The sequence below is a fragment of the Felis catus genome, chromosome C1 (genome assembly GCF_018350175.1).
Source record: "Felis catus isolate Fca126 chromosome C1, F.catus_Fca126_mat1.0, whole genome shotgun sequence".
NCBI lineage: Eukaryota > Metazoa > Chordata > Mammalia > Carnivora > Felidae > Felis > Felis catus.
The window spans coordinates 155432138-155455879 of NC_058375.1; the positions used below are offsets into that span (position 1 = coordinate 155432138).

Below are 23742 nucleotides of genomic sequence, written 5' to 3' on the forward strand. Positions count from 1 at the left end.
TCTCAAGGAAAAAAAAACATGGAATACAGTTGAGAGTATTATGATTTATAATTTCTAGATTTATAATGCTTTATAAAATAATGCCTTTTAATATTGTCCATGATAATGAGTTACTGCTTATGTATTAAAAAAGCAGAGACAATGCAAAAAAGGATCTTAATATATTATTGTTATATAATCCAACTTCTATTTGTAGTTGTAAGTTAATACTTCCACTTTGTTTTCAATGTTAAAGAAAATTTCTTACTACTCTTTGGTGACCCGTTCCAATGTTTAAAATACCATGCTTACGGAATTGCTCACTTTAATATTCTTATGTGATTCCTTAACTTTTTCTTATCCTAAAATTCTGAAGAAATTGCAGGATTTACTTAAAGTGAATCTTATGAATATACCTTTCAGAGTAACTAAGTATTTTTTACTTTACCTTCTTCATGTCTCACAGTAGCAGTAGAATCATCCAACATATTAAAAGAAGTGATCATAGAAGTTGGTGATCTTTTCTTCATTTCTATTTGTGTGGTCTTGGTCTAAAAAGAAATTAGATGAGTCTAATGCTGGCTTCTCCCTGTTGTAGATACAAGGCTATAACTATAAGAAGGTTTATAACCTTCTTTAAAACATTGATTCTTACCTCCAGAAATCTTTTTGGGTTCCATTATTTGCTACTCTTCACACTATAGGCAGTATTAAACTGGCTTAGGATTATTTGGATAACAAATGTATATAACTTGCAACTCAACAAAATCATTTTATACTATAAAGTCAACTATAAAAGGAGGAAATCAGATTATATTACTTGTATTATCCATATTTGACAAACCATTAAGCATGTACTTTATAGGGTTATTGCAAAATATCTGGTTGGCAAACATGCTGAGACAGTATTTCTCTAACACCTTAAATTTTTCTTTAAGGGTATTTTAAAACTTTATAAACTCTCTTGATAAAATCAAAATTATTTGGTTTTGTGATAATGAAATAATCTTGAGTAGTGGCATGTAAAATAGTTGTTTTGGCCAGATCATACATGATGATTCCATAAAGGAATCACTTCTTTCTGTCTCTCATGTCTCTTGAGTAATGGCTTTAAGATACTCTGTTTTGCTGATGTGGTTATGCAGCGTTCAAAAGAAGCCTTGCATTGGAAATACACTCCTGGGCAGGGGCGGGGGAGGGGGTGGGGTGGGGCTGGGAGGTTCAGTCAGTAAAGCATCCAGCTTCGGTTCAGATCATGAACTCACACCTTGTGAGTTTAAGCCCTGCCCTGGGCTCTGTGCTGACAGCTCAGAGCCTGGAGACAGCTTTGAATTGGCTCCCTCTCTCTCTGCCCCTCCCCCACTTGCACTTGCTAGTGCATGCACTCTCTCTCTTTCTCTCTCTGTCTCTCTCTCAAAAATAAACATTAGAATTTTTTTTTAAAAAACTGAAAAAAAGGAAATACACTCCTAGGGCTTGATGTAGATGTTACAAGTTCATAGTTATCACAAATAGAACCCTAGATGTTTCTAGTGACCGTGTATAAAATTTATATTTAAATTTAAACTTTAAGAAACTGACAATAGGTAGGTAATATTACACCACAGAGTTCCCAACAGTTTTTACATTTAGCAACATAAGAATGATAATATTGTATGTTTGTTAACTTGGTGAATAGGTGCGGCTAAATAGGTGAAATACATAGTCAATAAATTTGAACAGGCAAGCCCGCTCTGGCACAGAGGTAACTGGCATGGGGCTGCAGCTGTTACTAACACTGCAGGAAACAGTGTTCAAGTTCTGCTGTGGTCTATATGAATCGGCATCACAGATATCAAGGGAATCATCATATTCATCGCATTCAGTATCAGTCAAGATCCCTCTAATTTCATAAATACTAGAGTCAGAGGAGGTGAAAACCAACTCGACTTCATACTGATTCCGTCAGGAAAATGACAGATTCTTCAGGTCTACAGACCCGTGAGCCCTCACTATTTGTTTTAATTGAAAAAAGTAAGCTAAAAGCCCAGAATGTGATGTTAATTTATTTACTTAAACTACACTTACTCCAGAAAGCATTTTTTGACCCACTTACAGGATTCTATAAAATATAAGTTGTAACATAGGCAATTTCAAATTTTCATGAGTCAAAAAAAAACCAGTAGAGGCATAATTGTTCTGTGATTATGGTCTAAGAGGGATCTCCCAGGTATATCTTCATAAAGATGATATTTTGTAATACAGTGAATAATACCTTCCACTGTTATTAATATAGAGGAATTGCTTCTCATAAAGATGTTTCTGATAATGACAATGTCTGATGGAATCACCCCAAGAAGTAATTCAGTAAAGATAATCATCTGTGTGGGGTGGATAGAGTGAGTACAGTAATAATGTTATTGCGATATAGTCAATGTTAAATTTTCTACTTATTTGGCTTGGACTGTGGATATATTTAAAATTTTAAAAAATTGTTTTAAGTTTATTTCTTTATTTTGGGAGAGACAGAGCACATGCAGGGGAGGGGCAAAGAAAGAGAGGGAGAGAGAGAATTCCAAGTAGACTCCATGCTGCTGACAGAGCCAGACACGGGGCTCAAACTCACGAAACCGTGAGATCATGACCTGAGCCAAAATGAAGAGTCAGACGCTCAACCCAGGCACCCCTAACTGTGGATATATTTTAGAATATAAAACAAATAAACCACACCAGTCTAGTAATTTAGTTCAATGGAACTTCTTAAAAAATATTGAATGAATGCCAACAACTAAGGATATGGCCATTTTATAATGCAAAGTGAGAAGATCATGACTCAGTAATCTCCTTTTTGGAAGTTTAAGAGCTAATAAAGGCAGATCCAAAGTTAAAATTAGACTGCAAAAAGGGGCTAGAATTCTTCTTGTCACAGCTGGTTTAAATTTCCTCTGGAGAGTAGGTATGAATAAGGAAGAATCCAGTCATATTTCTAGCATTTAGCAATGAATAGCTGCAGTATTCATCTTGGGATCACACTTGCTCTCTCTACTGTAGCCACACTGACCTTTTTAATCTTGACTTAGTCTGTTTCCTCCCCCATGTAGCATGGACTCATTCTTCAGATCTCAGTTCAAATGTTGGTTTCCCATTAGAAACCTTTCCTTGGGGTGCCTCAGGCTCAGTCCATTAAGCATCCAACTTCAGCTCAGGTCATGATCTCAAGGTTCGTGGGTTCAAGTCCCACTTTGGGCTCTGTGCTGACAGCTCAGAGCCTGGAGCCTGCTTCGGATTCTGTGTTTCCCCCTCTCTCTGCCCCTCCCCAGCTCGTGCTCTCTCTCTCTTTCTCAAAATAAATAAACATTAAAAAAAAATAATAAACATTTTCTTACCAGGGAAATCCTTTATTATAGGCTCTCAAAGCATCACATTTCTCACTTTTAAAGCACTTTCCACAGTTTAATCTATTTTTATTTTATTTTTTTAGTAGTGAATAATACCAGGTAGTGAATCGCCAGGTACCCAATATCCAGGCTTAACAATTAATATCATTATATTCCTCACTTCTCACATATTACTTACCCTGCTTTATTTAAAATATTTCAGGAAAAATATGTCAGACATCATATAATTCTCAGAATAACCTTTTTAAAAAACATAATTGTAATATTAGGATCGCAATCAGAAAATTAGTAATTCCCTTAATATTATCCAATACTCAGACCATGCTCAATTTTCTTTCATTGCACAGAAACATTCTATTGTACTTGATTTGTTCCAATCAAAATACAAAAAGATTTACATACTGTATTTATTTCACAGGTTTATTGATTATCTCATGCCTTTATTTTTTCTAATCTGATTTATTTGTTGACAATAATGGATCACTTATAACTATAGAATTTCCACATTCTTGATTTGGCAGATTGTGTCCTTTCAGTATAATTTAATGTGTTCTTCTCTCTCCTCTAGTCTCTCGAAGAAGATGGTTAGATCTAGAGGCTTACTAGACTTAGCTCAGGTTATGGCAAGAATATATTTTATGTGGTGTTTTATGTCTCCTGTTTCATAACATCAGGAAACACATAATGTCTAGTGGTGCTAGAGGTACAATTTTGTGTTTAGGATAATTTTACAGTCTATCTCCCCATTAGACCATTAGCTTCATGAAGATAGACACTATATTTGTATTTATTAACATTTTAAAATATCCAATGTTTAGTACAATGCTTAGCATATAGTAGATTGTCAATAATGTTTTATTTAATTAGAAGAGTTATAAGGATGCCATTTTAGATGGGCAAATATATTTGAAAATATTTATATTCCTACAGTTGTATATATCTGATTCTCTTCTGGAGAAGAGATTGCCAGTGACTGTCAATTCTTAAGAAAGTTTCAGCTGCAAACTGGGTAATTGTTGGAATAATATAGTTTCAGCATTGAGCCCCCAGAAAAATAAAGTGGTGAAGAAAGAAGTCAAGTTTGGAGAAATCAGGTACAAATAAATACAGGTCAAATTTTATAACTGGAACTCCTCAATAAAGATCACATTTGAGGATTCATGAAGATGCTTATCACATGTGTGGAACACAGCTGACACTCCACAACATTATATACTATTATTATTATCACCATCATCACCATTATTATTTTAATTATCCCTAAAAGGGGGTATAGTCAAAGACTTAAGAATTTTATGTTGGTGGAGTATTCTACCAGGTACCTTCTTGTATTTGTACCTTCTTGTATTTGTCTTCTTGTATTTTTTCCCCCAATTACTTAGTATATTCTAAGCCATGCCAAGTGTTTTACAAAAATTTATTTCATTTGAATCTCACAATAACCTATGAGACAGATACTGAAATTATAAACATCTTACAGATAAAGAAGTTCAGAAAGGTTAAGAGACTTGGCAAACATCATATATCTATTAGGTGGCTAAAATAGACTGAAATCTATATCTATTTGACTGAAAAACTGTGCTCGTAGCTAAGATGATCTACTGCTTTCCCATAATGTGAGAATATGAAGCATTTAGGTAATCTCTCAGTAATCCCAACATTGGAATTAGAGTCTAATTAGTGCTAAATCATATCAGTCACCTAATGGGTCTTCAATATGTTCCATTTTAAATTCTTCTCTTTCTAGTATTTTCTTGTGTATACACAAACAAAGAAAAAGAAAGTACATCTTGTGAAAATGACCTTTGCTCTTACTTCCCAAAAAAGTTTTTCATAACAAAATGTTCTAGCACTCTTCCAGGAAAAGATATCCTTTACAATTGAAAGATTTTAATTAAAACCAGAAAGGCTTTATTTGATCCAAAACAGCCAAATGAATGGAGATATTAAGAAACTGGGACATAATTCAAGTTCTTCCAGAGTTAATAGGGCATCTCATCTTGGGATAAGAGAATATTGTGCTCTTGAATACATTTGTGGGTAGCCCTTGACATTTGAAATATCACTTTGAAACAAATTATACATTCAACATATCATTCAGACCATCATCATTCAATCAGAAGGACCCCACACTCATTTCTGAAGACAGAAATCTTTTGTAATATTTCTCTGGCTTCCTCATGGGTGATATAATGGCTACACTCAATAGCCTCTCTTTATACATGTTTTCTTCATACTGTTTATAATTGCTTCTTGTTTCAATGGTATGCATGTTATGAACCATGCAAATATAGTATTTATCAATAACTTTTAATTTGGTATGATCCTACATTATGTTATTCAGATTCCATATTTTTAGTAGAATGACTTTTCTAGAGCTTCTTCATTGATGATGAGTAAATAAAGAGTTACATATGTAGGGAAGTTAACATTTTACCCTTTTGACCCAGAAGTTACCTTTGGTATTAACGAACGCCTTACCCAGCCTTACTGCACACTCCACTTAGTGCCAGAATGTATCTTGGCTCTTTGCTTTTCCCCACCTCTTTTTATCTTCTTTGTATGATAGAGTCTCAGTATAAGTCCTTTCTATCTTTTGTCTGCTCCCTCAATCTGTCCTTTTACCATTGAGGTTCTTTTTCCAGTGTAGACAATATTTACTAGCAGGTGTTAAGAGTGCAAAATAGTAACAAATCTAAAGGAATGGAAAAGGAGGCAGGGCATGGCTGTCCTCTCCCAAGCGAGGTCTTATAACAAGCCATTCTGGTCAAGGAGCACTCAACTTTACTGTGACCAGTTTGGGTCCAGCACCCTCCAAAGACCAAGCTCCCAGGCAAGAGGGTTCTGCACAACACAGGGGAAGGGGTCAACACCTGGAAGAGGCATGGATTGTACCCTACCCCAGACCCCTGGATCCTGCCCACCATACACCTCAACAGCTCTGATATGGGTGTTAGGACACTGGGCTAAACCTCACCCTCTCCAACTGAGAAAGAGGTGTGAAATTGCCAGGTCCTACTGAATATAAGAGAGGTACTTCTGGTTGCTTTCCTGGGTCCTGTTCCTTCTGGTACATTTACGGCACGATTTAGACTTTTAGGGATAATTTACATAACTTCGTTAGTGCTACTTCTGTCAATACTTTCAGATTCATAGATTGAATCTTTTGCTATGAGGCTAAAGACCTGAAATATACTTAAACACAACACTAAAATAATTGAAAATTGGAGTAAAACCTTATTAAGTTTTACTAATCATGGATTTAATTATTCCATGGAGAAAATAACTCCATATATCAAGATGCATAGTGCATTTCCTCTTGAAAGAGCTAGAAAGCCAGTCAAGTGCATGTTTTTCTCTTTCTACAACTTCAAGACTGTACTTTTAGTCCATGCTTTTAGTACTTCATGATTTCTAAATTATGGAAGGCATTATCGCTATTGAGTTCAGCACTGAAATTTTCCAGTTAATTCTGATGTGTTGTCTGAGCAAGCTTAAATCAATAACCTAAACCTGCATTAAGAGAAGTCAAATTTGAAAAATCATATATCCATACTTTTCAGTAGCAGTTATACACATTCTGGAACAAAATATTTCGGTCTTAAAGAAATATTTATAGATGTTGGTCACTCTGTCCACAATACACTCAGGAAATAATGTTATGTAGCAAAAGTGAGAGCCCACTTATGAAGATTATTTTTGATCTTTTTATCACATACAATGCACAGACACTGAGCACCTAGTAGAAAGCAATATACTCCAAGATCTCGAGAAGATAACTCAAACTCTGTGATTCTATGAAGCAGTATGAGAAATTTATACCTCGGCTGCTTTGTCTCCTTCTTGAAGTTCTTTTAAAGTCTGCTGAAATTGTGGCTCAGTCTTCTCAGCTTTTTCAGCAGCTTTCTGCTTTTCTTCTTCACAGGACATAGCAAGTATGCCCAAGAATAAACTTGCTATGTAAAAAGCAAACCAAAAGCTTATCACAACAAAAAATATCATGTAGACCTTCCCAGAAGCATACAGGATCTAAGGACAGTTGGAAAACAAGAAAAAAGAGAAAACTGTTATTTGTCTTCCTATAATCTCCTATTTTAAAATGGAAAATGAAATTTTGTTATGAAAATAATTTAGTTGTGAGTGGAATGTAATCACAAGACAGTTTTACTGGCTTTACCTGGAGAAATAAGAGAAAAGCTCTTTATCTTTAGATATATATGTAAGGTACAGAATACATGGTAAAAAACCAAAGAGAGAATTTAGTAATTTAATTAAGTTAGGGTGAGCATCCAGTGTTTAGATCTTCACTAACAGAGAAAAGATATTGAAAGGAAAAAATTGTCATCTCTCAATAAAGAAAGCTGGAAAGCCTGAATTTGAAAGACTATTTCCTTTACAGTAGAATCATTAAGTATATGGAGCTGAATATAGTCAGAGAATGAATGTTTAGAGATTAATTTCTTCTGATCATAACTTTATGGAAACATCATAACAAGGTACAAACAGGTCTATTCAAATAGGTGGGGAACAGGAATATTTCTCTATCTGTTAGAAAAACTTTGGTGAAGAACATTTACACAAATCACATGGGGAAATCATATCATTCACTTATTTGAAGTCACTTATGGATAGGAAAACCAAGATTTTAGATTTCAAAAGTGAGCATTGACTAGCTTTTATTTCATAATAATTACATAAGATAGATAAGCTATATAAGCAATATATAAGCAATATACCCTATATAAGCAATACAGGCTACTGATTTATCATCATTGAGTAAAAGTATATAAACAAAATCTAAAAAAGGAAAAAACCCAGATGAGAATAGTCTTAATTTTTAAGCATCCACTTGAATCAATAGATAAGTATTATTTACAGAAAATATTATGTTGTTATGACAGAGTTAAAAATGTTTACAGATTAATATGTTCCAACAATCAATCAAGGAGAATTCTGTATTAATCTATAGTACATTTATCTTTAAAAGTTTTTTTTTAATAAACCTTTTTCCCCAGTGAGTCACCTATTTAGGATTTGGTTAAATATTTTTCTCACTGAACTAGCTATCATTTACATCCAGGCGTCAGTAATAGATATTGTGGGATATACTGCAGGCCATACACATTAATAAATACTTTATTATCTCATTAATTCTATGCAACACACTTATGTGGTATTTACTATTATTTCCAAAATGCATAAGAAAGATGAAAATGAGGCAAAATGATTTGTCAAAGATCTCACAGCTATGGAGGAATGCCTGAACCCAAAGTTTTTGCTCTTTCCACTATTTGAAACCGGTGGAGGATAAAAGTATAAATATAAACTCTTATTATGATGGAAAAGTATACGTATTCTAGTTTTACTATATTTTAGTTTGAAGTTGGGGCTAATTATAGCCCCTAAAGCATAGATTTGTTATGAAAATCAAATGAAATAGTGCATGTGAAGATGTACATAGCCTATGGAGAGAACGCATTGTTAAACATAGTGTTATGTTTATGTCTATAAGGACTCACATTTGTTTTGTTCATTTCTGTACCCATGGTATATCAAAGAGTGCTTGGATCAAATAAATATCTGATGAATGGAGAATTGTATTCTCCAAAATATGAGATGTTTTCTTTGGGGATAGTAGCTGAATTTCCCTAGCCATGTCAATTCAGTTTGGGGCAATGCTGAGAGCGAATACCCAGTCCAAATCAAAGTGAACCTTATCTATGCTACTCAATAGAGTGCAACATTGATGAAAGTCCTATGTGTACTCCACTAGGGTACTCCCAGACTAATTTTTCATTTCACTGGTAGTGGGAAAGCATTTCCTTTAGAACAATGCTAACCAGAACATTAGAAAACATAGTTGGAGGGCTATAACCAAAAAAGACAAAACATTTATTATTATATAAATTGATACAATCCATAAGTATTCACTTTTATTTATTTATTTATTTAAATTTCATCAAGCATTTCTATGTGATGCTGAGACATAAAAATTAAAATAAGACAAAATACTTCTTTTTAGGTAGTATATCTCCTAATGGAAGAAACTGCTGAACAAGTAATTAAAATAACCACAATTAGAGGGAATTATAGGGTGCCATGGAATTCTGGTGTAGGATTTCCTTGGCTCAGAAAGGAGGGCTTGGGGAAAAGCTCAAGATTTCTTTTGGTTTTGAGGTATGAATTTAAGGCATGAGACTGAATATAGAAAGAAACTTGAATTTAGGCTGAGGGTACAACATACACTGAAACAAGAAATTATGGGGAAAAGCTCACTTAGGAAACAGCAAGCCTTTTTTATACTCAAACAAAGCAGAGAGTACATATTGAGATATTGTTAGGAAATAAATCTGCAGAAGTATGCAGAAACAAGATCTTGAAGGTCACCACAGACCTTGCATTTGGACTTTGAACTTCATCTCATAGGAATGTGGAAACCTCTGATTAGAAGTAGGATAACATGATAAGATTATTTCAGAAATAAGTTCTTAGTGTTGTGGAGGAGGCATTGATACGTGTCAAAAAGTCTGGAAAGTAACAATATAAATAAATACCTTACAAAATTAGAAAAACATAATTTGCATTTTAAAAAGTCATTTTAATATTTTCATATATGTCTGTTACTAGAAATATAATTGTGCTGTATGTGTGTTTGTTTTTACTTGATTTTCATTTAATAACGTAACACAGTAAGAATCTTTGTGCTAAAAGTCCTATCATTATTAATGACTTGTATACACACACAACATAATTTATCTATCCAGTCATAAAATGAGGGGATGTATGTGCATGTTTAAAAATTTTTTTTTAAACGTTTTTTATTTATTTTTGGGACAGAGAGAAACATAGCATGAACGGGGGAGGGGCAGAGAGAGAGGGAGACACAGCATTGGAAACAGGCTCCAGGCCATCAGCCCAGAGCCTGACGCGGGGCTCGAACTCCCGGACCGCAAGATCGTGACCTGGCTGAAGTCGGACGCTTAACCGACTGCGCCACCCAGGCGCCCCGTGTATGTGCATCTTTAAAAAGAGAGTATTCTCCTTCAACTGTAAGTACTTTGGAAATTTGAAGTAATTTATTTGTTTTACCTAATAGGCTTTGATATTAACTATGCTGCTAAACTAACGTTGCGTATTCTACTGTGATGAAACTTCTCTTAAAAGAGACATTGAATCTCCATTCAAATGAGTATTATATCTTTCTGAGAAACTATGGCACACAAATCATCAGTTATGAAGAGAGACCCTCAAGAGTTTGGATTTCAAGTCTTACAACAGCAAGCTTTCTGTTATAATAAGAACATGATTAAATATTAAAAGGGAATGAGAAGAAATAGAAGAATTAGAGTAAAATAGTACATTGTAGGCATTGAGTAAAAACAGTTCTTAATACATGGTAACCTCATTGGTTTAAATTTTTTGACTGAAGAATTAGTACTTAGAAATGTTATTTACTTGGTTAATATCAAATGAATGATATCACAGAGCAGGACTGTGATTTCTGGAAGATACAAATTTTGTAAGTTTGGAGAAGTTACCCAACCACTCTGATCTTAGTGTCTTCATATAAAAGGCATATATATATATTGCTCTTGCAAGATTGTTTCAAAGATTAAATGTAATATGCATAAGGGCACAGACTTGGGTTCAGCATTAGCATATAGTTTGATATTCAGTAATTCTGATTCTCTTTTCTTTCTTCAAATTCTTTTCCTCATAAAAATTTAATAAACCGTGTTACATTAGACCATTATTTTAGAAGGGAGGGGCATGACACCATTTTTATGTGCAGTGCATATTCTCTCCATTCTTACCTGGTGGTAAAGTGCTTCAGGGTAATCTTGCGTCATTAACCGAAACAGGGCAAGTAATGCCCAGCCAAAACTGTCAAAATTTGTGAAGCCATAATCAGGATTTGTGCCAGCTTTCACACACACATATCCTTCAGGACACTGACTAAAGAAGACAAAGAAAAGAAAAACTGCTTACTCTTAAGTGACTTTCAGATTATGGCCAAATCATAAAATATAGAACATCCACCCATGAATAATAAAGGGTTCTTTCTTCCACAGGGAGTAGTCTTCTAAATAATTCCCAGTGAAAAACTCCAAAGAGGTCAATATTAAGTTAACATAAGTGAACAGTGTTAATTAAGCTAAAAGGAAAAAGGGGCTCACAAATGGTCTTTTGCCCAACGTCTTGTTAAAAATTTCTTTCCTACCCAATATCAAAGTGATGGAAAATAACAGTGCTAAAAGCAAAATTGCAGTGGCTGAGGGTTTAATTTTCGAATGCTCTAACCTCAAGCCCTCAGATACTATTATTTAAGGGTGAGAAAACACTTCTCACATAGACAATTTATAAACAGTACTTGCATGTTGGTACAAAGATCAGATTAAAGATTTGTCTCATCTCCTCTCCTGGAGTCTTCATACTTTTGTCTTTTGGGGGCTTGGGTATTGGGGACGGCTATTACAGTAGTGGCCCGATAAATCATGCTTCCCTCTATTGACACCCTTGTGTACTTTCCTCCAATGTCATTCTGGCATTGGCCATCATTGTTTTGGACTTTTGTTAATAGTTAACAAATATGATGCAAAGAGAGGTTTAAAATGTACTCGCGCACTGAGGCTTGCTAAACTGCTAACCCACGGAATCTGAACAAATAGATTTTTGTTCTTGTCTTAAGGCACTAACTTTTGGGATAGTTTACGATGCAGCAAGGTATGGTGGCTACAGGTGAAAACACTGCATGACTTTCTCCTCTGATCTTGAAATACATCAATGTGATTCTGATTGTTTATGACAAGCTATTTTCAACAAGCATTTCAGGTCATATCTGAGTTGGGATGTCCATGAAAAGGGTTATCTGGAGTGTGGTGTGGCAGACACTGTGAGATGGGCTCACAAAATGGACTTGAGAATAGAATTGAAGCCTGGCAGTAGCTGGGCAAAGAGTTGAACAAGCAACAAAATGTCTAAATCACCTGAATATAGAAACTACATAACTCATGCCCCTCTACCCCCATATGATTTTTGTTAATTTGGGCCCCAGAGCCAAAGAAAGAGCTGAGCCTACAGAAGGGCATCTGATCATTTCCAGTTGAGGAAAGTAACATAAAGAATTATAGGAGTGCTAGTACTGCTGAGAAGCACTGCATTTCTACTTTCTTTTCTCTTCATTTGAAATTATAGGACAATAAGACTTGAGAGTCTTGTCATATCACTGAAGAGTCACTTATAAGTACTGTTTTTTTAGAGCAATAAACTTTTTATTAATGTAAGTTATAGTCATAAAAGATATACAAACCATAAAATAAATGAAATAATAGTGCATCTTTCATATTTCTTCTCTTCAAAGGCTTCTAGCCAAAGAAAAGATTATACCATCTTTCTTGATAATTCCTACTAGCTCTGGGGCATACTGAAAACAGAAGATCAGACCTCAGACCTGCCACTTACTAACTTCTTGACCTTGAATAAATCATTTAACTAGTCTGTTTATTGCTTTTTCCTGTAAAATCAGATAAATAGTATTCCATGTTGTATACTTCTCAGCATGGTTTTAGTGATAAAATGAGATAATGTTATTAGATGAGAAAAATAAGCCAAAGCAATAACCATTCAATAAATACTATGGATCAATGATACTGACTAGATACAAGAACATTAACACCACTTACCCAGCATCTGTTCTGTTGCCACAAAGAAGAGCATATATTTCTCCTTCCAAATAATAAAAATTTTCTGTTTCTGAAAAATAGGAAAGAAATTATATTCTGTATCTAATTTTGAACAAACAGCATATCTGATATCCGTCTATATCTGCATAGAAGAGGAACATTCCTTGCTATAGTGAAAAGGAAGGCCTTTAAAAAAAAAAAATCTGCAAAACCCTACGCATCCCTAGCATGTGATGCAGAGGCCAAGAGACCTCTGGAAATCCACATACATCACTGCCCCAAAAGTAACAGCTCAGCATACAAAGAGGAGAATCCCTTTTAAAAATAGAGTTCTGGAAAATGAATATAACCAGTCAGGTATGACAGGACCTGTGAAGGAAAAATTCCCAAGACTGAAGTGTTTGAAAGCTGAGGACCTTTTCTTACAGGGCTTATTCCTAAATGATCTTCCTTCACAAAAGACCATATTTCTGCCTTTGAGTTCAACTGCCATTCTCTTCCCACTCTGAAGCTTATTTTTCTACACTGAGTATCCAGTGCCAGTTACTTGCCTGATGTCACCAGTTCTAATCACAGTTTAAGTTAATCTGAATCTTAGCTCATACAAATTATTCAGGTATCCTTAATGTGCTGTAATTCAAAATGTAAATTGTGTTTTTAGATATGAGCTACCAGGGATGGGAACATGCATGCTTAGGAGCATTGATTTTAGGTCACAGAGAAGAACACATGAGATCTGTCCTGATTTTATGAGTGTGTATGTAAAATTATATACATATACATGTATACATATACATGTATACATATACACACACACAATTGAATTACTCCAATCTCAAATAATGTCACTTTAACTTGTTAACTAAAATAATTTTAGAAGAATTTTTAAATCATAGTTAGGAACCATTGATCAAACCTTTTAAATGACAGTCAAAAACCAAATGAAATTTGACGTTAGTAGAAGTGGGCAGTCCCAAATACTCTTCTAAGTGCAAGGACTATGACATGGCAATTAGGTTAAATAACATTTTACACATATAATATTTTTAGCATTCCTAACATGTTTTTAGAGGAGATGGAATGACTATAATTGGACAAATTTTAAAGTGGTAATTTTTAAAAAGTGATTTCTTTATCATATACTATTATGCTAAGATGAGCCTGGATTTGTTTTCTTAGCAATAACCAGTAAAGTAGTAAATACTGTTTATTTTTATATAATTTGCATATTTTGTTATAACTAAAGAAACCAAAGACTATTTCAACTGGAATCTAAGATTTAATATCCATTTTCTGTTGTCTTACCGCTAGAATCAAGACCATAGAATAGACACATATAATAAGGAAACATTTCACATATTCACATACCAATAATTTTATATGACTTGAATCATAATGATATTATGGGGTAAGCCAGAGAGTAAAATTTATTCAGATTTGTTTTGTGACAATATATCCAAATACAAATAAAAGTCATGCAGAGGGACTACAAAAAATTCAACATTTTATTTTTATTAGTTTAAAAATACACTTTTATTTTTTTCTAAATACTATCAAAAAGGACCCAATAATTTTAATATGAGCAAAAAATCCAATAGGAGAGCACAGCCTGATGGAGAGGGCATGGATTTGAAAGCCAGATTGATCATGGTTAGAATCCTAGTTTTAATCAGTGAATAGTAATAATATTCTGGAACACTCACTGAATTTCTCTGAACTTCCATTTTTCTGTTTGTAACAGGGGCCATTCACTTCTCTGCAGGATTATGGCAAAGATATGTGACCAGGCATATGAATTACTTACATATAAAAGCCAAGCAATATTTATTTTGGCATTATTACTATTAACTTAAAATATGTTTAATATTTACCAAAAGATGACCCGAAGCATTTAAAATGATCAGCAGTAATTGAAATCCAAGAATAGAAAGAATTTCTATAATGCAGGCCATTTTTTAATTTATAAGGTCACTTTAAAATTGCTAATGAGTAAACTTAAATTTATACTTTAAAAAACTTTATTAAATAAAGGTAGTATTGTGAGGATTCTACTTTGATGAAATTTAAAGTAAGACTTTGGTTATATTTATTTTTTAAAGGATAAAATTTGCAAAACTTAGCAATTCCAAACATAGGTTTCCCTTATTGAACTGTCTGAAGATTGGAACTTTGCAATTCTCATAAATGAAACTGATCCATATCAGTATAGGTTTCCCCCGCTATCCAAAAGCAGAGCATTCCTAATAAAACTTTTTGTAAATGGAAATGGCATAAACAATTACCATTAGTTTATAGGGAAAAGTTTGTGAGCATGGCCAGGCATCCAAAATAACCTCTCTTAGGCTTGTCTGATACTTTAGGACACATCTTGCTAACAGATGCACGAAATAAACTGAAATAAGGCACAGGTGCTCATACACATAATTCAAAGCTATGGCAGCTTGATGTTGAGATGCTGAATGTGGTTCCAGGGGAGGGAGCTTTGGCGGGGCCAGACTCCTCTCCGTGCACTACCTCTAGGATGGCTTGCTACAAAACAAATGCTAAATGCTATTTTTGCTTTTAGCCATTTTCATAAAAGTGAAAATCCTCTTCAGATTTCCTCTGTTAGCAAAAACAGGTACTCATGTAGGGCTTTGGTAAAAGCTAAGAGGCGAAACGTGAACTTTCAAAAAGCAGGGGATGCATGTACTTGAGCATAGTTACAACGTTTACAAGAAGTTTGTTCTGAAGTTGAGTGTCCAACATTTCTGTGAAGGCTGCTCGGCCTTTAAGAAAAGTTTTAATTTTTTTGATGCGGATGGCAAGTGATTCTTACCTCGAATATAATATGGATTTTCAGTTCTGTTGTGCAGGGTTACAGTTTCATTTTCTTGGGGCCATCGCAAACACTTATGCTTCAGATTGCCCATGAAGAGCCCCATGCCAATCAGAGAAAATACACTCAGAAAAAACAGAGTTAGGATAATGACACCAGTAAGTTTCTTCAAGCAGTGGGTCAGGATCCGTACAAAAGACTTCAGACCTAAAAAGAGAAAGGTTTGTTTTTGATAAAGTAAAATATCTTAGTAAAGCAGCATTAGCAAAATTCCTCCCTGGCAAATGCCTATCCCATTAAAATCAGCAGCTTTGTATTTTATAATCTAAAATACATTATCTATATCTAATAAATAAAATGAATAAAAGTCCAAACTTTGAGGTTTCTATCTTATTGCTAATTTGTTACACCTGATAAAAAATTATTCCGACACAAATTTTAAAATTAGTTATTTGTTTCCCTATACTATAAAGAACAAGACTTTTCCTCTTGGTTACTGCTTTCCATACCAACCACCATTGTTTATAAGCATAAGTAAAAGTGTGAAGTTATAAATCAAAATGGATTACAAATGTTGTCAAAACAAACAGTTTGAAATAGCAGTATTCTATACTATTCTTTCATTAACTTTAAGAATTCAATTTTTAGAACTGATTAAGTAGGACATGAAGAAATTAATTAAGAATGACAATAATACACAATGGTGATATATGCAGGCTGTATTTACATCAGAACACTTACTAATCAAGAATTCAGCCTTAAAGCTGACTTTATTTAAGGAACTCATTTTTCTATTTATTAAAGAAAACCTGCTCCAGAAATCTCACACACTGTTGGTGGGAATGCAAATTGGAGTTTCCCCCCAAAAATTAAAACTAGAGCTAGAGTAAAATCCAGTAATTACACTGCTGGGTATTTATCCAAAGAAAACACTAATCCAAAAAGATACATGCACCCCTATGTTTATTGCAGCATTATTTACAATAGCCAAGATCGGGAAGCAACCTAAGTGTCCACTGATAGATGAATGGATAAAGAGATGTCATTTACATATGTGATAGAATGTAATTCAGCCATAAAAAAGAATGAGATCTTGCCATTTGCTACAACATGGATAGATCTAGAGGGTATTGTGTTAAGGGAAATAAGTCAGGCAGCAAAAGGCGAACACCATACGATTTCACATATATGTGGAATCTAAAAACTAAACTAAATGAACAAATTAACAAAAAGGATAAACAGACTCATAAATAAAGAGAACTGACTGGCGGTTGCAAGAGGGTAAGGGGTTGGGAGATGGACAAAATTAGTAAAGAGGAGTGGAAGGTACAGGCCTCCAGTTATGGAATGAATAAGTCATGGGGATGAAAGTACAGCATGGGGAATATAGCCAATGGTATTGTAATAGGACTGTATATTGACAGATGGTAGCTACAGTTGTGGTGAGGATAGCATAACAGACTGATAGAATCACTATGTTGTACACTAAAATTGATGTAACATTGTGCATCAACTGCATTTCAATTAAAAAAATTTTTTTAAACAAAGCTCAATTCTGAAAACATAAGGAAACAAAAAACAAAAACACTGTAATTATACTTCATAGATAATACTATGTATTTTCCTTCCTGCCTGTCTTCCTGCCTTCCTTCTTCTCCTTTTTCCCTTACTCTATTCTTATTTGTTGTTGGTCTGTTTATATTTAGGATCCTAATAACTGTTCAGCTTAACAATGGAGAAGACTATACTAGTTCTGCGATGTTATCAATATTTCTGTTTCCGTTTTATTAGCTTTAAAATGGGGTTAATAATACCTGTTTCATATATTATTGTGAGAATTGAAAATATATTTTTTTATTTAGAAATGTTTTAATGTTTATTTTTGAGAGAGAGAGAGAGAGAGAGAGAGAGAGAGAGAGAGAGAGAGAGAGAGAGAGAGGCAGAGTGAGAACAGGGGAGGGGCAGATAAAGAGGGAGACACAGAATCCAAAGCAGACTCCAGGCTCTGAGCTGTCAGCACAGACCTTGACCTGGGGCTAGACCTCACGAACCATGAGCCAAAGTCAGATGCTTAACCAACTGAGCCACCCAGGTGCTCCTGAAAATCTTTTTTAATGACCTTGTTGGATGATTGGGTTTCTTTAATGTCTTAGGATAGGGTTAAAAAAAAGTTATTCCTATGGTTTAAAAGAAATGAGATATCTAGATTAAATAAACAAATTTTAATTTCTATCATCCAGAAATACTTATTTATAGCCTTTTTTGCCACTTGGAATTATACTATTATTATTATTATTTTTTGCTATGTGCAAGTCTTATTTATTTATTTATTTATTTATATTTTTATTAAAATTTTTTTATGTTGTTTTCAGAGAGAGAGAAAGCTGAGGACAGAGAGAGAGAGAGGGAGAGAGAGAGAGAGGGAGAGAGCTCCAGGTGGAGCCTTATGTGGGGCTCCAACCCATGAACCATGAGATCATGACCCAAGCAGAAGTCAGGAGCCTGATCTTTAACCAACTGAGCCACCCAGGTGCCCTGATAATACCATATTCTAATGCTTCTATTACCATTAGATATTTATTCACCAAGGGTATTATAGTTTTTATCACTTTTTTTTGAAAGGGTATTATAGTTTTTATTACTTTTTTATTTGTCTATTTCATCATCTCATTTTCATCTTGCACTTGAGTCTAGGTTTTCTCCTTTTTTAATTTTTAATTTTAACTTATTCATTTAAATTCAAGTTAGTTAACATACAGTGTAGTACATAAGAAATCATCTTTCTTGTAGTGCTTCAGAAGAAAACCTAAACTCTTTGGAAAAGTATCTATCTATTCATGTCTTCTGCCCAATTCTTCACTGGATTGTCTGGTTTTGGTGTGTTGAGTTTGATAAGTTTTTTATAGATTTTGGATACTAACCCTTTATCTGATATGTCATTTGCAAATATTTTCTCCCATTTCACCAGTTGCCGTTTAGTTTTGTTGATTGTTTCCTTCACTGTGCAAAAGATAAAAGGCTTCTCAACATCCAAAAAACAAATAATCCAGGGGAGAAATGGGCAGAAGACATAAGTAGAGACTTTTCCAAAGAGTCTAGGTTTCCTTCTGAAGGCCTACAAAAAAAGATGATTTCTTATGCTAGCCCCTATTCCTTAGAGCATATTTTTTAAAGAAAAAAGAGGATTATTTTTATTCTCTTAAATAGTATATTTCTGGTTTTGTATTGCAAAATACTTTCATACACTGTATTGCTTATGCACCTGGATTATTTTCTCCCTTGAAAAATGAGCAGTTTTTATCAGCCTATGTGTTTATAACTCCAGTGAGTATGTTCTTCTTGTATTAGCTTGGATTCACCTGATTTGTTCTATAATCTTTAATCCTGAGCCTAAGATGAAGACTCAGGTGATGCAATTTTATGTTCTAGCAATTTGCGGAAAGTCATAAGGGAGCTTGAATTGTGGGAATTCCTACCAGGGCAACTCTCACTGCTACTTGTTTCCCGGGTTTGATGAATTTGCCATGCATAGGCCATTTTTCTTAAATAGCTTTATTGTGCTAGAATTCATAAATCATATAATTCAGCCATTTAATGTGCATAAATCAATGTTTTAATTTATCCACAGGGCTATACACCACCCATCACCACATTCTTCAATCTTCTTGCTGTTTTTCCCTGCCTGGACTCCAAGTACATTGTACACATATATCTGGCCTTATTGATGGTTTTGCAGTGGACAAAAATTATCTGTAGATATAATTTTTGGTATTATGACATTTGCCTCTGTGTTTATTGGTCCACCTGTTTCAGACTTCTGACTCAGTGGCCAACAACACTGAGTGGAGCTGTTCCTAGCTGATTGTTTTTATTCATTCTTAACACAAATTAGAAGATGTAGGTGGACTTCTCTAGGAGCTCTTTAGAAATGGGAGCTGTAAATTAGTCCTCAGAATCTTCCATCAACGTGGTCACAGCTCTACTTATTCAGCAGAACCTCCTTGAACTCTGTGGCATGTGGAATGCATCCTATCCAAGCACTCTGAGCCAAATGGAATTTATCTTATTTTATATTACTTTGTTCATTTCAACTCATTTTTAGATGTAGTGAGGAAAAGAAAGCAGATTAGATATCTGTATAGATTTCTATCTCTCTCAGAAGTATAAAGACAGTTTTATAAGATGCAAGAATATTTAAGATGCAAGAATAAATAAGTAGAAAATAATATATTTTGATTAATGTCTATATTTTGTTATCATAAGTACTGAACCCAACTCAAATAAATGTGATTTTTTTTTTACCTTTCCTGGAGTGGCTGAAGTAAACTTCTAGATCAGATAATACATGATTTTAAAGACAAAACACTGGTCAATTTAGTATTTCTCCAAACAATGACAGGAGAGTACAAATTAATACAGGGGAGTACATAAATCAAAATAAAGACAAGGACTAAATGCCATTTCTTACCTTGGTTTAAAGGAATAATTTTCAAAATTCTCAAATTTCTTGTAATTCGAAATATTGGAATGAAGTTTAAAGGTAAGTACCTTGTTACATGCCTGTGGAATTAAGTTAGAGTTATTTAGAAGTCATGTTGAGTTTATATTGCTTATGTTTGGCTTTTTACTTTTTACTTTTACTATTTAAAAGTTATTTTTAAAAGCACATATGCAAACATTTTCCTTGCTCTCACTGTTTTATTTTGCAAACAATTATATTATTGATTGGAAGAAAAAGATTGCTACAGTGTGAGATAGCCAGGTAAATACTACTCCACAAATTGTGACAGTTTATAAACCATTGACACTGTGAGTAGTCATAATTCCACACCAAATACTCTATATTATGTTCATAAATATTTTGTTATCTAGTCAGTGAAAGGTGGTTAAAAATAAGAAAAATCTATAGCTTTTTAAGTAATGAGATTTACTTTAAGCACTTAGTGTTTTGATGATCATGATGGTGATGATGATGGTGATAATGGTGTTGATGACAGCAGAAGGCAGGGAGGGTATATAGTGATTAAGGGCACAGACTGTCGCCAGAGTCCTTTGTGTAGAAATCCAGGCTCCCAACTTACTAGCTGTGTGACATGGAAAAATTACTGATTCTTTCTTGCCTCAGTTTCCTCAAAAGTAAAGTGGGGAAAATAATACTTCCTAATTTGAAGACTTTTTGTGGGGATTAACTAGGCGAATGATGTGAAATGCATAGCACAGCACCTGGCACATGGGGCTAAGTATTAGCTACCAGCAATGGCAATAGCAGAAATAATAGCAGTAATAGAAGTAGTAGTGATAATAATTTCAGTGATATTAGCTACTATTTTTTTTATTGCTTACAACATGGCAAACATTGATTATTTATGCTTTTTGTTTCTTTAAAAAAGTCAACCCCAAATGTAAAAATAGAATATTAGTTTAAGTTATTTTTAATAGGAGTTTGATGCCAGTCATCATTTCCTTAGCCATAAAACAGAACACACTAAACAAAAGCATTGAAAAACAAGTATTCATGTCAACCATTAGAACTTAATATAACACTCTTAGAAGTGTGTGTGTATGTGTGTTTAAAATACCTTATTCTAGTATGTTTATTGGTCTCAAGCAATGTAGCTAAATAAAATGTAGGTTGGAGATAAAATCAAATTTGTTAGGATTGTCTCATAAGTCTCCAAGAGATTTTCTGCTCACTGAAAATAATCACTTAAAGTTCCAAAATTCAACCTCTGTTGTTTTTGCTTCAGATAGAAAACACAGATAATATCCCATTCCTTCCATTTTCATTGCATATTCTGAGGGCTAGTTCAGTTGGACCTGCCTGAGAGAATGCATTATGGTTATAATTTATGAAATATTTTTGTTCACAGAAATTTTACAAGCAGAAAACTTTGTCAATCTCAATGTTTCTTCATGAAAAGTACTTGCTTAGCAAGTTATTAAGAGGTTTGCAACTTAAAGAAATACTCACTCAAACAAAGTTACACTGAAATCGAGCCAGTTCCATGGATCACCAAAGAAATAAAAAGGTTCTACCCAGATGCCTCTTGCAATGAGTTTTATAAGTATTTCAAATGTGTAAATTCCAAGCAAAGTATTCCTGAAGAAAATTTTTCAGATAGACATTGAAAGTGAGAATAATACATTGTCAGCTCCAATACTATGTCAATACTCCAATACTATCAAATAGTGATAACTATTTGTCAACCAATCAACCAACCAACCAACCAATCTACCAACCAACCAGGTAACAAAAAAGCATAAGCCCACTGAACCATAGGGTAGGGCTTTAGTTAGGGCTTTTATGGTGGGCTATGTCTTACAGCATTAACCATGAAATTTGACTATCAATTTTTTCAACAAGCCCTAGCTAGGGTTATAGTCTTGATACATATTTTGGAAAATAATGAAAATAAAAAGTATCAAATTCATTCCATATTGGAAATCCCACAATAATTAACTGAATTATAATGGAGTATGAAATAACTAATTTTATTATGTGCATATATAAGAATTTCTGTGGTGAATCAGTTTTATATTTACCTTCCAAAATCAGTTAGTTTTAAGAATACAATTAAAGTTTGAGAGGTAGCACCAAGAAAGGCTTCTTCTCTAGAAATTTTAATGGGTCTTTCCATCACTGTAGTCCAACGAAAGCCACACTATTCACATCCCAAACTATTCTCATCATCAAAACATTAAAATTGTTTAATTGACATATGTGTTTTTACTAATTTGCTAATTGTGCTGAATGTACAAATATTATATTATGTACAATGAATGTTATAATATTATATATGAAATATAAATAGTAAATTATGAAATGTTAAATATATAGTATATAACATACTGTAATACAATGTTAAATATAAAATATAATTGTATATGAGATAATGTAAAATAAAATTATATGACTTACTGTAATGCTGGGCCCCATTTTGGCAACTCAGTCATGGGCATAAATATGCAGTCAATCAGGACACTAATTAATATGAACAGTCGGAAAAAGGTAGGTTACAGTCAAGGAATAATGGATAAAAAATAATATTGGAAATAAACGTCTCTATAATTTGCTTATATGTATTTACATTAGATAAAATAGCTTCTTAAATGTCAAAAAGTATACTATTCATATTGAAAAACAGGAGGATTAAGATTTGTTAATATTCACTACTGTTGGGTGTGCTAGAAAATATATTTTAAATGTATTTTCAAATATGGAACACTTAGTGCAGTTACAATCCAGATTCCAATATGACCCAAAATGAGATATTAATTCATAAGAGAAAAGTACTGCAGTGATATTTGACTAGAATAGTTGCATCTGATATTAGTACAGTCTAAAGCCAATAGAAAAGGATATGGATGAACCAAAATCTTAATAGTCGTTCTTCTAGTTAAACTGAAAGGAGAAAATGTACACCAAGTGGCACTGAATCTGAAGATTGTTCTTTTTTTATTTAATACTATGAAAGTCTGTAAAACAAAAAAGAACATCAACTAGGAACTATAATCTCATCCATTACACAACATATTACTAATGATCCTTTCAGTTGTGAATTCTAACAGTTAACACTTTTCTTATATTATGATATCCTTTTAGAGACTAAATCAAATGGAAAGGCTAATTTTTAAAAACATTTTCATTGATATTTAGGTTTATCTACCACTTTTTCTTTTGCCAGTGTTCTACTTAAGAAAGCCATTTGCCACACTCAAAGCCTCAAGTTTTCCTGTCAAATGGTGTAAAAGGAAGAAATCGATATCCTGATGGCTCATGAGAATGCAATTAAAGAAATCAGAATTTAATGAATATAAAAAAGGTTAATTTTATTTCAGAGAAAATAAGGTATGGGATTACAACAGTAAAGACGACCCAATTCAC

The 23742-nt window shown here is 33.6% G+C and overlaps 1 protein-coding gene across 4 annotated transcripts in view; it reads right to left on the reverse strand.

Annotated features, from left to right (window-relative positions):
- The window catches only part of SCN7A (sodium voltage-gated channel alpha subunit 7), a 79490-nt gene that overhangs the window by 33779 nt on the left and 21969 nt on the right, over positions 1-23742 (reverse strand). For all 4 annotated transcript variants that reach the window (XM_019838209.3, XM_023259422.2, XM_023259420.2 and 1 more), the window contains exons 3-11: positions 23221-23333; positions 22777-22866; positions 21829-21957; positions 20326-20417; positions 15858-16064; positions 13040-13109; positions 11171-11312; positions 7179-7385; positions 428-530 (exon numbers count right to left, since the gene is read on the reverse strand). In XM_019838209.3, coding sequence (XP_019693768.2) covers positions 428-530; positions 7179-7385; positions 11171-11312; positions 13040-13109; positions 15858-16064; positions 20326-20417; positions 21829-21957; positions 22777-22866; positions 23221-23333 — 1153 coding nt within the window. The remainder of the gene's footprint in view (positions 1-427; positions 531-7178; positions 7386-11170; positions 11313-13039; positions 13110-15857; positions 16065-20325; positions 20418-21828; positions 21958-22776; positions 22867-23220; positions 23334-23742) is intronic.